The sequence below is a fragment of the Mustela nivalis genome (genome assembly GCF_964662115.1).
Source record: "Mustela nivalis genome assembly, chromosome: 7".
NCBI classification, from domain to species: domain Eukaryota; kingdom Metazoa; phylum Chordata; class Mammalia; order Carnivora; family Mustelidae; genus Mustela; species Mustela nivalis.
Window position 1 is genome coordinate 117,442,057 of NC_139026.1, and position 13,117 is coordinate 117,455,173.

Below are 13,117 nucleotides of genomic sequence, written 5' to 3' on the forward strand. Positions count from 1 at the left end.
ATTTATATTTTCATCATTGTTTTTTCCACCAGATTTGCCTTTGTTTATGTATTTTAATATATACATATATATATTCTTATATATGTACATAAATATTTATATGCATGTATATATAGACATACACCTATTGTAATATTCATGCTATTTCTAGATTTCATTATTAAAATGTTTAGTGCTGGGAGTATAATAAGTCAAATCTCAGCTAACTTTTCATAAAGAAAAACTTAATATACCTGAGTGATGTTTTTATGAAAATCTTTACTGGAAGCATGAAATCTTTATTGGAGAAATATAGATAGATACGAACACACACACACATACCCACACAAACACACACGTCCTTTATGCTCACCAAAAAGTGCCAAATATTTGCCTGATAAGTGACTACAGAATTCAGGTGTAGCTGGTAGGTTATGAAAATTGATATGCATGAGTTATTCAGAAAAAGGGTTCCCCTGTGCTAATTCTAGGAAATATAAAGTAAATGTCCCTGCCTACGAGTGATCTTCTCCTATTCTCTTTGACTTCTTGATTTCTTACTTTTTGTTTAATTCTAGAACAGAATTCATTTTCCTTCCCGTGAGTATTTATGAGTATTTAGAACATGAACTTGTCAAAAATTATAGTGCTATCAAGAGAAAAAGTAAGATTGATCATCCTAGAAAGAAACATTTCATGGGAATTTTTGTTATAAAATAATCAAATATATACAATCCTGCACGGAGAAAGTTCAATAAATCATCTTTTTCTCCCAAACACAATAATTGAGGGACTATTATTTCTTCATTAGAATCATCTTTCTGCCTTTCTGCCTGTGTTACATTTTTGACGTATTTATTCTAACTTAAAAACTGCTACCCCATTGTGAAAATGAGGTGGGAGATGTAATGTAAATGGATCTTAAAAAGATAATTCTTGTTTTGACTCTCAGTTTAAACTTTTATTCTGTTTTCTACCCTGAGCCATGCAAAGCCCGAGTCATAATTATTTGCCTTTTAGGTGATACCATATCAAGGCTCTGCCTTAATTATTGATTCACACGTGAGCTGGTGACCCCATGTACAGATAAACGACCTGCTCTGTTCTACCTTCCCATTTTTTCGTACCTGTCTTTTTAACAGCGTAAGTGACGAGCTAGTTCTGAAACCTGGGCTGACCAGTGGTGGTCCAAAGCTGGTATTTTAGTCATGGAGCGGCAGACTTCATCTGCCTCTGAGTGCCAGGTTAGGCAGTGATGGATGCGGCTGTCTTCCTCGCTCAAAGAAATTCATCTTGATTGCCTTCTAAAGCGTGGTGCTACTGGTACTCTCTCCGGGCCCCCTGCCCTATATCCTCCAGAAACAGCCCCATTGTTCATTCTCCCAATTCTCCCCTGCCATCCTCCTGAAATTTTCTTCGTTAATTGTTAAGTTTTCTTCCTCCTGTTCCTCAGTTGTTCCTCGAGAAGCTATTATTACTCCCGAGCCTGGAGACACACGTACTCATGTTCAGCTCCTGAGTCTCTCCTCCTTCACGGCTCCCTAGTGAGAGCCCTTATGTAATTTGTTTCTATTCAGATCTTGCATTGCTCTTTCCTGAGAACATGAATATTTCCCAGAATCAGGTTTCTGTCTGGTGCCAGCGTGCCCTAATTGACTCAGTGACGAGTAGTCTTTGTGCTCGTTTTACTGACTGAGCTGTGTGAAGCCGCGGTGTAATGAGGAAGAGAATTCGTGGAACTCACTGAGATGAAAGTTTAAATTCTGCTGTAAATAATTTTGAGCTGTCTATAAATGATTTCAGTTAAGTTACAAAGCTTACGTTTGGTTGCTTATCCTAGCCTTCTCATCATCCCTACTTTTCAAGTAAGCTTCTGGGTTATTCTAGCTGGTTTTGGTTATTTACATACTTGGAGCAAATGATTTGACCAGTAAATGATTTTAGCTCTCTTGGGCTAAAAATGGAGACTAATGAAAATAGAGAAAGTAGACTAAATTTAAAATATATTTGGAAAAAATTAAAATTGGTTACGATTAACTTTATTTTTATAACATTTCCATCCACACTTTAGAACTCAGAGAGTGAATAATTTATGTCCCTGATGTTTTCCACAGTCCGTAGATATTCAGGTATGTAATTTTCACCACTAATTCTAACTAACATTTCATTTTTGTAAATCTCCAAGGCTCCCCCAGCAGAGATGTAGGCCCTTCCCTGGGTCTGAAAAAGTCAAGCTCATTAGAGAGTCTGCAGACGGCGGTCGCTGAAGTGACTTTGAATGGGGATATTCCTTTCCACCGCCCACGGCCGCGGATAATCAGAGGAAGGGGATGCAATGAGAGCTTCAGAGCTGCCATCGACAAGTCCTATGATAAACCAGCGGTGGATGATGATGATGAAGGCATGGAGACGTGTAAGTTTATAATGTCTGAAAGAATAGCAATTACAGACAGCTTGGTAGAGTAGCAGTTCTTAAAGTATGCTTCAGGGAACCCTAGGGGTTCCTGTTATCCTTCAGAGGGATCAGTGAGGTCCAAACTTTTCATAATAATAAGATGTCATTTATTATCTTTGTACCCTTGTTTTCTCACGAGGACACAGTTGGGTTTTCTAGAGACAACAAGTCATTTGATACTGCAGTAGATTGAAAGCAGAACAGATAGAAGAATCAGTCTTTTCAGCCAGATAGTAAAGAGATTTGCTGAAATGTAAAAGAGTGCCACGGTTTGCACTCACTGTTTTTTGAAAAAACAATGATCGTTTTATAAAAACAATTTCTCTTAATATAAATTTTGTTTTTTATAAAGTAATTAATATTTTTAGGTCTTCTCAGTTTCAATTCAGTAAATAATAATAGAGATAATCCACGTAAAAAATTATTTTTTTTTCTTAATAATTTTTAGGAATTTAAAGTTATCCTGAGACCAAAATGTTTGAAAATCGCCGCTATAATGTGATATCTCCAGTGAATATATGTAATAATCTATGCTTTTGAAACCGTAGTTTTATTTTTATGAATTACTCTTGCTTTCCTTGATCTTAGCTGGCATATTTGTAGATGTGTGTATTTCAAAATTGCAAAATATTTTAAGCTAAGATTATTGAAAGTCAAAGGTTATTATGGGTGAGCAATATATTTTCTGTAGAATATTGAGAAAAAAGTATTATTTATAAGTATGTTCAGATGTTACAGAGCACTATCTTTATAGTTAAACAGTCATGGCATAAAAATAACCATTCTGTTGGTTTTAAAAATCAGAAAACAACCTTAGTATATTTACTTAAAAGAAAAAGGATTTAAGAGTCCGAATAGTAAAAACTATTGATTAACTTCTCTTGTTCATAATTACTGCTCTATATTTTTATAATTCTATTGGACTTGGAAGTTCAAACACTACTCTGTGCATCTAACTGTTGTTAGAGACACTATTGCTCATAGTCCAGGCAGAAACCAGAGATAATTGAAGTGGATTGTAATTTACTTGCAATTTAACTTTTGGGTGAACTGCTCCTGTCACAAATACCTAAGGAAAATTGCAGTGGGGAAGAAAAGCTTTAGATAAAAATCATATTCTGTGGGGACTGAAAGAAAAATCATATAGTTTTTGCTTGTCGCACATACACTGGTTTTGGGAAGGCGAATACCACCGTCATCACGTAGCAAGCGAAACTTCGGGAGGGCACTGCTCTGCCCCACCCCCGCCTTCCTGCCCCTTCACCTCCTTCTCCATCTAAAGCTGGATGGAGCCTTTTCACTCTATCCAGCCAGTGATTTTCAAATGTATGCAACCTCTTCTTGCCAGATGAAGAACATATTTCCTATTTTTGCTGCCAAGTCTGGGCTCCAAGATCCTGAGTCATACGCGCTTTCAGCCTTCTTTTGAGTTTTTTCCCGCTCTATCAGTGGTTCCTCTCCAGCCTAAGCAGTATCTCTCATGCAGCCCTACTGTGGTAGCATCATGCTTCTGCCTGTCCTGGGTCTGTATTTAATGAGACGTATGGTACTTTGGCCCCTCACTCTTAGTTCTTTTTTAAGCTTCTACAGTTTCTGATGCTTTTGAATTTTTTTCTTGTTCTGGTTAAAATGTTATTTAAATTCACTCATAAAATGTAATTTTCTCATCTATAACACTCATTTCAAATGCATCAGGGGATGGAATGTATATCAGTACAAGGCACGTGTTTAATTCGGATAGGGACAGCTTTCAGAGTTTCTCAGCCGTGTGGATAGACAACTAAATTTGTCCCTATGTCAACTCAGTTTCCTTTTATAATTTGAAATAACTGGTTTAAGTACATCATGTTAAAACTTTTTCATTCAGCTGCCATTGAGACAAAGACAAGCAAATAGACAAGTTACATTTTGTAAACCAAAGGGGACGTTCTGGACGAGAGATGGGGAAAGACCTGTGACATGGGCATTTGTAGCCATGAGCGCTATGTTGTCCAAAAGGACTGATTTTATCATTTTTTTTTTCCCCTCCCAGAGCAGTCTGTTGAACTCAGGTTACAAAAGAAAAAAAGAGAGAGAGAGAGAGAAAAACAGATATTGTACATTTCAGACTTCCACAGTCCGAGTCATTGAGGTGGCATTAGTGGAGTGGAGTGAGCACTGAGCTGGGATTTGGGCGACTCGCGTCCTAGTCCACATCCTTCTGGCGAATTTGGGATTCTGGTCAAGTTATCTAAAACCTTTGAGCTTTAAGTTCCTCGTTGGTGGAACTGAAGATTGGGACAACTGGATCATTGATTCTCAAAGTTGTGTATTGTGATTCTGGTCAGGAGCGGGAGCCTCAAGGGGTTTGGGGGGAGTCCAGAAGTCAGGGAAAGGCTGAGTGGCCGGGACTCTGCTGTCACCCCTTGAGGGTTGTTTTTTCTTTTAAGTTACTTTTAATACATTTTGGTTGTCTGTACATTTTAATTTTAGTAAAGTGTAGTTTACCGTTCTTTAGAACATTCTTGAAAAGCTCTGGTTTAGATGGTTTCTGAGGTCCTCTGTAGTTTGGCCATTCCATGATTCTGTATACCTGCTCACTTACCTGCCTCAGTCCTGCCCGTGAAGCTCTCTGACCTTCTGTAGGGCCCACGAAGGGAAACACCACCATGTCTGGTTTAGTCCTGCCTAACCAAGCATGGGGCCAGGCCGGTCAGGGGATTCGGTGAATATTCATTGTATCAGTGAGTGAGCTCCTGCTTAACTAGTCCCTCTGCATCCCTGTGTCTCTGCGAGAGAGAAGCGGGACAGAGACTTTCACTCTGTGGGAAGAGGGGGATGGTTGTGTCACGTTGCCATCCCTCTTTGTGCTCCACGCGGAACCTGCACGCACCAGACCTCTGGTGCCTAAGCAAAGTCTTTAAAAAAAAAAAAATGCCCCTCCGACCCAGTGTTACTCCCGGTGAGCATTAGACTGTCCCCTTCACGTAGAACTGGATACAAAAAGGTGTTCTGTGGCTCCAGCAGCGAGGAAGGTCCAGCTCATTCCACTCTTCCTTTGGTTTCCTAAACAGCGTCCTTTTCAGAGTCTGGCTTCCGGATTCTCATGGCCTGGTCCACACACGTGCTGTCACCGTGGCTTCCCAGCATCCGCGTGCTTGTTTCTGGTTGTACTCCGCATCCCGCTTCCCAGGGCACCGTCCTTTGTGGCGAGCGCATCTCTCTCTTGCCCCTGTCTGTGCTCTGGGGGTCTCCGGCAGACCGTGCTTTCCTGTGCTGTGGTCTGACGCCCTCACAGCCGCCGGTGGCAGGGAAAATGCCCTTTCGCTGCTGAACGGGGCTCTGAAGGGAGGAACACTGTCCTAGCAGACAGTCCTTTTGTTCCCCCACCAGTGTGCCCCAGACGTGTGGGCTCAGAGGGCGGGCTGTCGTCGAAAGGCCGTGAGGCCGTGAGCCGAGGCAGGGGACCCAGACAGACAGCCCCCGGTGCTGCTCCTGTCCCTGTTTCCTCCTCCCGCCTGAGCCCTGCAAGTAAGATGCTGAGGCATAGGCTCGCTTGATGGCTCTTGTCAGTTGGGCCGAGCATCTCCCTGGTGACTGTATTTCATGGCTCCGAACAGGCTTGCCTCTTCTCTGCGGTGTCGAAATCATGGCATGGGCACAACAATGGGGGCCAAGAGACCGGGGCGGGCTCCATGTGGTATCTGGTATCTGTCATCTTCTGTAACACTTACGTTCTTCCTGTGGAGATGGCAGAAGCCAGCGTTTTTGTCTCTCATTTAATCCATCTGGCCTCTCCGTGTTGTGTGTGTCTGTCTGGATCAAGATGGAGCTTTGTATTCTGGGACCCATTATCTCCGAGGCCCTACCTGGGCTTGACAGGTCAGGGCATCCACAATCTGCTCCCTCTTCTATGCAAATTACATACCCTGCCTGGCTCTCAGCACGTGGCTTCTACCTCTCCCAGAATAAATCAGTTTCTGTTGCTATGTGCAACAACATTGCTTTGTTTCCTTCTTGAAAAATATATGGCCCCATTTATTATTTTTTTTTTCTGTTTAAAGTTGCCAAATTGTAAGTCTTCCTATCAACACAGAAACTGCTTTTTGTGGGGGTCAGGCGGTAAAGCATAATGAAACCAAATACACTCTTATTAATTGTACCTATGGATTTTAAGATCTAGTTTACAGTTTTAGATATGAAAACTGTGTGCCTTGAAAACAGAGACAACTTGCTTGCTTTTGAGTAGTTTGCCCACTTTTCTTGTAGTCTCTTATCAGGGTATAAGGAAAGACATAGCTCTGTAAAATATACATAGATTAGGTGAACCCTATGAGATTTGAAGAAGGTAAATTTATAGGAGTAAGTCAGCTCATATGAGGGATCCCTGGGTAATTTTTCTTGTTTATTAGTTATAAAACAGAATATTGCAGTTGATAGCTCAGATTTTCTGTGGTCGGCATTCTGCACACTCGTAGGCACTTTCGGCACTATGTATTCCAGCAGAATATGCAAACTAGGTCTAATTTTATCTAAGCAAAACCCATTAGATTATAGAAAATCTGCTGTGACAATTCAGGACATGGGTTTCCAAGTCAAAAGTACTTCAAAAGATTATGTAGTTGATTAATATCAATAATTGGATGTTGAGCTATAGAAATTTTTGTTCCAGAATTGTAGGAATAGCCTGTCCTGTGCTAATTTGAATACTTAAATATCACCTGCAGTTTAAGAAAAGGAGCTTTGATGAATTTTAGGAAGTTTCTCCATGCAATATGGGTGTAAGCGGGTAAAATAGCCCGAGGTGTTCGTTCCCCTTCTATTTGTGGGTGAATATTAACTTAAGTAAGCTAAAAGTACGATGAAAAGTCACATCTGAAGTGTTTGAATTATAGAATCCTCATTTTAACCACTTTTTGATAAGAAAGAAGTATTTAAATAGTTGACCAAGAGCACACTTGGGAAAAACTGAATCATGCTGAATGTATACTTTCTGATTCATAGTCCTGTGATTTTTCTAGAATACTAAACTTCCAAATGGGAAAGCCCCTACACTAAAACTACTTAAAGTATGTGAGTGTGTGTTCGCCCTGTAAGTTCCTGGGCACCATGGGGTGGTTCAACCCACTGGATAAACCAATCCTTAAGAAGCAATGTGGTTAAGGGCCATTGTAGTGCATGGGTTATCATGGCACCAAAGGTCAGGGTACCCACTTAGCCTCTGTGGACTTAGAGCAGAAGGGGAGGTAGCGAGGAAAAGCCGCCCCAGAAGAGGTCTGAGTGGAGATGAGTGGTGTTGCCCGAGAGGTCTTCACCTGGACATGTAGGCAGCAAGTGCATCAGAAAGACTGTGGACCTTCTCTGGGTTGCCATAGATTGATTAAGATTGATGTGTGTAGTGTAGGTGACAGCGTAATGAGGAATACGGTTTAAGATGAAAGTAGAAGACAAATCACAGACAACCTTGTTTAAATTATTTCTGTTTTATATGAAGGGCCTTAAAGAACCATTGAAGAATTTCGAGTATGTGTGATTGCTGGGGTGGTAGGACAGAGGATGGTTACCAGGGATGTCATGGTAAGTGAGCGGTACCGGTGGCAAGAAAATCAGTTATATATTAGTAATGCGATCATCCAGGTTGAGTAATGATGCTTGGCAGTGTCAAAGAAAAGGAAGAAACTGCGTTTACATGCTTAGCATCTCACACATAAAGATGGATGATGATGATGTGATCTTTCTCATTAGCACTTCCAGGCTCTGAAACTTCGAATCATCATCGTACTGTGTAATCACTCCATTACCAAGCTTTCTTAATTTTTCCCCATGAAATCTACTAATTTCACTCCTTCTGTTCAATCTAGCCAAATCCTCATTATTTAATATCTAAAGTTATTGTTAGGATCTCCTAACTGATCCTGCTTTCTCTAGAAAACTCTGTAATCACGTTCTTATTCTCAGAGTCCTTCAAGCCTCCCAGCTCATTCTTGCCTGGAGTATGTAATCTCCATGAGCTGTGTCTTCTTCCTCCCCCTCAACCCTACCCTCTCATGGTACATTAGACTATCTGCCTTCTTCAGGAAACTCCTTCCCAAGCACTCTAGTCTTTCCTTGACTTTCTCAAGCCCTAACTGATTATATAGAATGTATCTGAGACTTTATATTATAAAGCATTTTTTTTTTTAACATCAAGAAGATTTTGTGGAGTCCCCAGTATGGACTAGCTTGATAGTTTAGAACACTGGCTTTTGGGGGATAGTGATTTTGATTTCTCAATAAATAGCAAAATAGAGCATTGCTAGCCATTCACTACTTTATCATATTTGCACATGGTAGTGTTGTTATTTATTTTTGTTTTTGTATTTTTTTCACTTAAAAGAGTCAGAGTAGTGACCTGGAATCTCTTTCCTTGACACTATAAATCATATTCTGTGTAGTGTTAGAACATAGATTCAACACCACGCTCATTCCATGATTAAAAGTAAAATTTTTAGTGATGTTCCAACAGTAGAGTGATGAGTGCCACCATTTTGGTTGTGTAACCAATCCATCTGTCTGTTGAAAGGAACACTTCCAGCTTCACTACATCGTCCCCATGGGCAGGAAGTAGTATCCATTGTAGACCATCATTTGAATGTAAAAATCAATTAGATGCCGAAAGTTAAAATGCAAGGGTTCAGAAAATTGAGAGTATGACCCTCATTGTACTTACTTGTTCTGTAGCATTCTCTTGGGAAGGGAAGGATAACGGAGATGACATTCTACCAGCATCTTCAGGAGCATTTTACCTATTTAATTTGGAGTGACGCTAGAATATAAAGTAGAAACAAAAAATGAGTTTTGTTAATAAGTCTTCAGTTCTTTGGAAGAGTGATCTTAATTGTTCGTGTCCACTCTTCAACATAAATAGTTATTGTTGTTGGTTTTTTAAAATGAACTAAATATACTTTAGAGTGTTTTTGGAATCATCTACTTGACCTGTCCTCCAGTTGCTGAAACCACCTCTGTGATAGCACGTGGCAAATGTCACATGAAATCTTCTGTCTTTCTTTTCATAGTCAGACTCTTGGTTCTTCATCATATCAGTTATTATTCTCACCTCACATTTTAGGATGTTAGGGTAGAAGCTTCTTAATTCTTCATGTTTTACGTTTGGTGGCAGCTTTGTAATTTTTTTTTTTTAAGCATTTTGAAAAAGCTAAATTATCCCTTGCCAAGAGCTCATCATTCTAATGTTAAAAGTCAGAGTCCAGAAAAGCAGATCCTGTTATTCGACACCATCTGTATCACTAGCTGTTCATTTTCCACATCTTTCTTCCTTTTCAAAGTCAAAATACTCTACTAAAATAAGAAACAAAAAGAATATTTATATCCCCAAAGTTCTTGAATCCTGCATAGGACTTTGCAGTGCCCGGGAGTCTAGTCTTCATTAATTTTTATCACTTTTTTTTTAACCTAAGATTAATCAGCAGAAATTGGTAGGGGTCAGTGGATTTGCTAAGTCTAGTGAAATTTTCCAATTACTCATGTCTCGTTTGAACTTACTCATTTTAAGTTTTAAGAAGATAAATTCCAAAGACTTAGTCATCCTCTATACAATTACTCCATTTAATTCTTTGTCTTTTAAAATAAATTGTAAATTACTCAAGAATGTGTGGTTCCCTCATTAGGTATTTCTGATACCTAGGGTAGTCCTTAATAAGTAAGGAACAGTAAAGGATAGTTTTCCATGTGATTGACTATTTGTTCATTGTGTCGTTCACTCAAGAAATAATGATGCTTCTTTGAGCTGTGACCTCAAAGGAAAGGACTTGTTTACTGGTGATGAAGAAGTAATATTATCATTCTCATTTTGTGTTTCCCTGTTTATACCTGCTGAACAGTTCATTTAACTCTAGTAGCCAGTCTGAACAAATCATTTAATTCTAGCAAAGTTGTCACCACTATCCAGAATTACATTTAACTGCTAACTCTTACACTTGGGATAGACTGTGTATCTTTCATAGCTACTCTAAAGTTTGATTTACACAATGTACCTATTAGGATGCTTTCAGCTGCATTTAATAGAAAATCCAACTCAGAGCAACTAGAACCATAAGGAAATGCACTGTCTTATGTAGCTGAGCTCTGGAGTTGGGCAGCTTCAGAGACCATTGGGTTCATAGCCCAGCAGGGTTACCAAAGATTCCCCATCTTCCTGCCCTTTCGACTCCATTATCCACAATTCAGCTTATCCAAAGGGTAATCACAGACCTCATAGGCCTTCTGCTTTCTTGTCTATATCCAACAGAGGGGGGTGAGTGCGCTATCTCCCCAAGCATGGAGTGTTTCTATGCAGGTTGACGGGGCCATTCTCAGACTAGTAACACTGGAAATAGTAAATCAAGGGGCAGGCACCCATAGGTTGGTCTAATGCTGAATTAACATGTTGGAGCTAGACTGCGTTCCTGAACACGGTCAGAGTCCCAGTAAGAAGAAGAAAGGGGAAAATGGATTGTGGATAAGCAACCAACAGAAATCATTAACAGTATCAACAGTAACAATGGGGAAGAAAATACTCTCAGGTCCATGTGGCTTAGAGTCAATTTTTGATTGGAAAATGTTTGTGATAACTAGACAGAAGTATTTGTTTATGTCAGGAGCTGCAGAACTTTTTCAGTTGAAACCTAACGTCATTTCCTCCATAGTCATTAACATATAAGTGCCCAATCTTTTCTGAACTTCTTGGTGACCCAGTCCTAACATGATACCTTGCAGAATTAAGTAGCTTAATTTGTAGCATGGACTAGAATTTTAATTGAGCTGCATTTGCATCTGTTGAAAACATGGTAATTAGGTATGTTTTAATTGCAGAATGACGGTGCTGCATTAAAAAGAAATGAGCAGCTTCGTGTTAAACCTTCTTCAGAAAGAGAAACTTAAAAGTATCTGCCTTCCTAGGTAATCATGTGGGAAAGTTCAGTGCATAGAGCAGGTTAAAATAGGCAGAAGTGTTAGTCAAAAATAGAAATTTCTATTTGTTTGGAAGGAGGTAATCATCTTTCTTTGTGTAGGCTATCTGCAAAAGGAAATCAAATAATGTGTCAAGATGAGCAGAAATAAGGAGAAAAAATGTAAAACATAGCATTTAAATAGATCATCTAAGTGTAAGTTTAAGTTCTTGCATTGTAATTTATGGCGGGAACACAATCGATCAAACCATTTACTACTAATATATTGCCAGTACTTTTCTTACTTGAAAAATTGTTTATGTGAATTTTTTTGTATTTTTTTTAAGTTTGAGGGAATAAAAGTATTTTATGTACCTTATTATAAAGGTAGTATTAAGTGTACAAAGATTGGTTGTAAAACTTTAAAAAATAATCTGACTAGTATTATCAGTGACCTTGAATATACATATTTAAAACAATTATACATCTGTAACCCATTTATTTAAGCTTTTGATAACCACCATGATTCTGCATGGGGACAGGGTCAAGTGAGAGATCCTTACTTTTTTTTTTTTTCTATCAAATGTTTTTAGAGTTCGAAGTATATGATACTCTAAAAGAACATCTTATGTTTGTACATATGAAGCCACATATTGCTAAATATTTTTAATTAGTTGGCATTCAAAGGGATTACTTAAATCAGTACACCCCCAGAAGAGTTTCTGTGATAATGTATTATCTAAATTAGAATGTTCCGAATAAGCATAAAGAATTCTCAAACGTGCAAGTATCATTTTAAAAACAGTCCACTTGCTTGGGGCAGGAAACGGAGCTAGGATTTTTGATTTTATAAAATGAGGTTACAAAACCCGAAGTTAATAAATAATTTAATACTAATTTTCTGTTTCACCCAATTTAGAAAATAAGTTGTATTACATACACCAGAAAATTATTGTGAGCATGAAAAGAACTGGCAACAAATCTGACTTCAGCATATAGTCAGTTGTGAAGGCGCTGCCTTTATTCTGTTACTGAGCCAGGAGCAGACATATGCCCCTTGTACTTCTGCCAAAACTATTAGGCAGAAAACTAGCAGAACTGCTACTGATACTTCCATTCATGATTTATGATAATGGTTGCTGTGGAAGACTAAGTCACTTACATTTATTGAGCTCATTTTTTTGTTTATAGTTTCAGATATTGGAGAGGGCTCTAAAATCCATTAGACAACACGTGTAGCACTAACAATAATCACATGAAAAGGTACCAGCAACTGATGAGGGAGCAAAAACCAAGTATAGTGAGCCTTTCCGATGTTGTAGCTGGGGTGTGGCTAGTTTTGTCACTCTCGGTTAGAGGAAAGTAGGTATTGCTCTGAACCTCGGGGAACGGGGATACCCAGAGATTGGAGGAGAGTTTGGTTGGTTGGGATAAAGTCATGCGTCAGGCTTAGCCACAGTCTTTCCTCTGCTGTCTGCGTCTGCCTCATTTTAGAAGTTTAGAGAATGGGAGGCAGACATGTGGTCACACCACATGGGGAGTGCAGTAATAAAAGTTTATACCAAGAGTTATGGAAGGATGGGTAAAGGGAGGCTTGCATGTTGGGAATTTAAGAAGATTGACTAGCATCCATTTAGCTATCTTGAGTGGACCAATAGACCTAGTTTTTACAGTTTCCGAGAACCTCTGATTGCTATGTAACTATTTGCATGATTATCTCAAAGTTGAGGCCACACCTGATCCCCAAAGGGTTGAGACAGCAGTTGGTGACGTGGTG

The 13,117-nt window shown here is 39.2% G+C and overlaps 1 protein-coding gene across 26 annotated transcripts in view; it reads left to right on the plus strand.

The window, feature by feature from the left end:
- PARD3 (par-3 family cell polarity regulator) overlaps window positions 1-13,117 on the plus strand; it is a 649,140-nt gene that overhangs the window by 432,188 nt on the left and 203,835 nt on the right. For all 26 annotated transcript variants that reach the window (XM_082739698.1, XM_082739694.1, XM_082739700.1 and 23 more), the window contains one exon: window positions 2,165-2,392. In XM_082739698.1, the coding sequence (XP_082595824.1) occupies window positions 2,165-2,392 (228 nt within the window). The remainder of the gene's footprint in view (window positions 1-2,164; window positions 2,393-13,117) is intronic.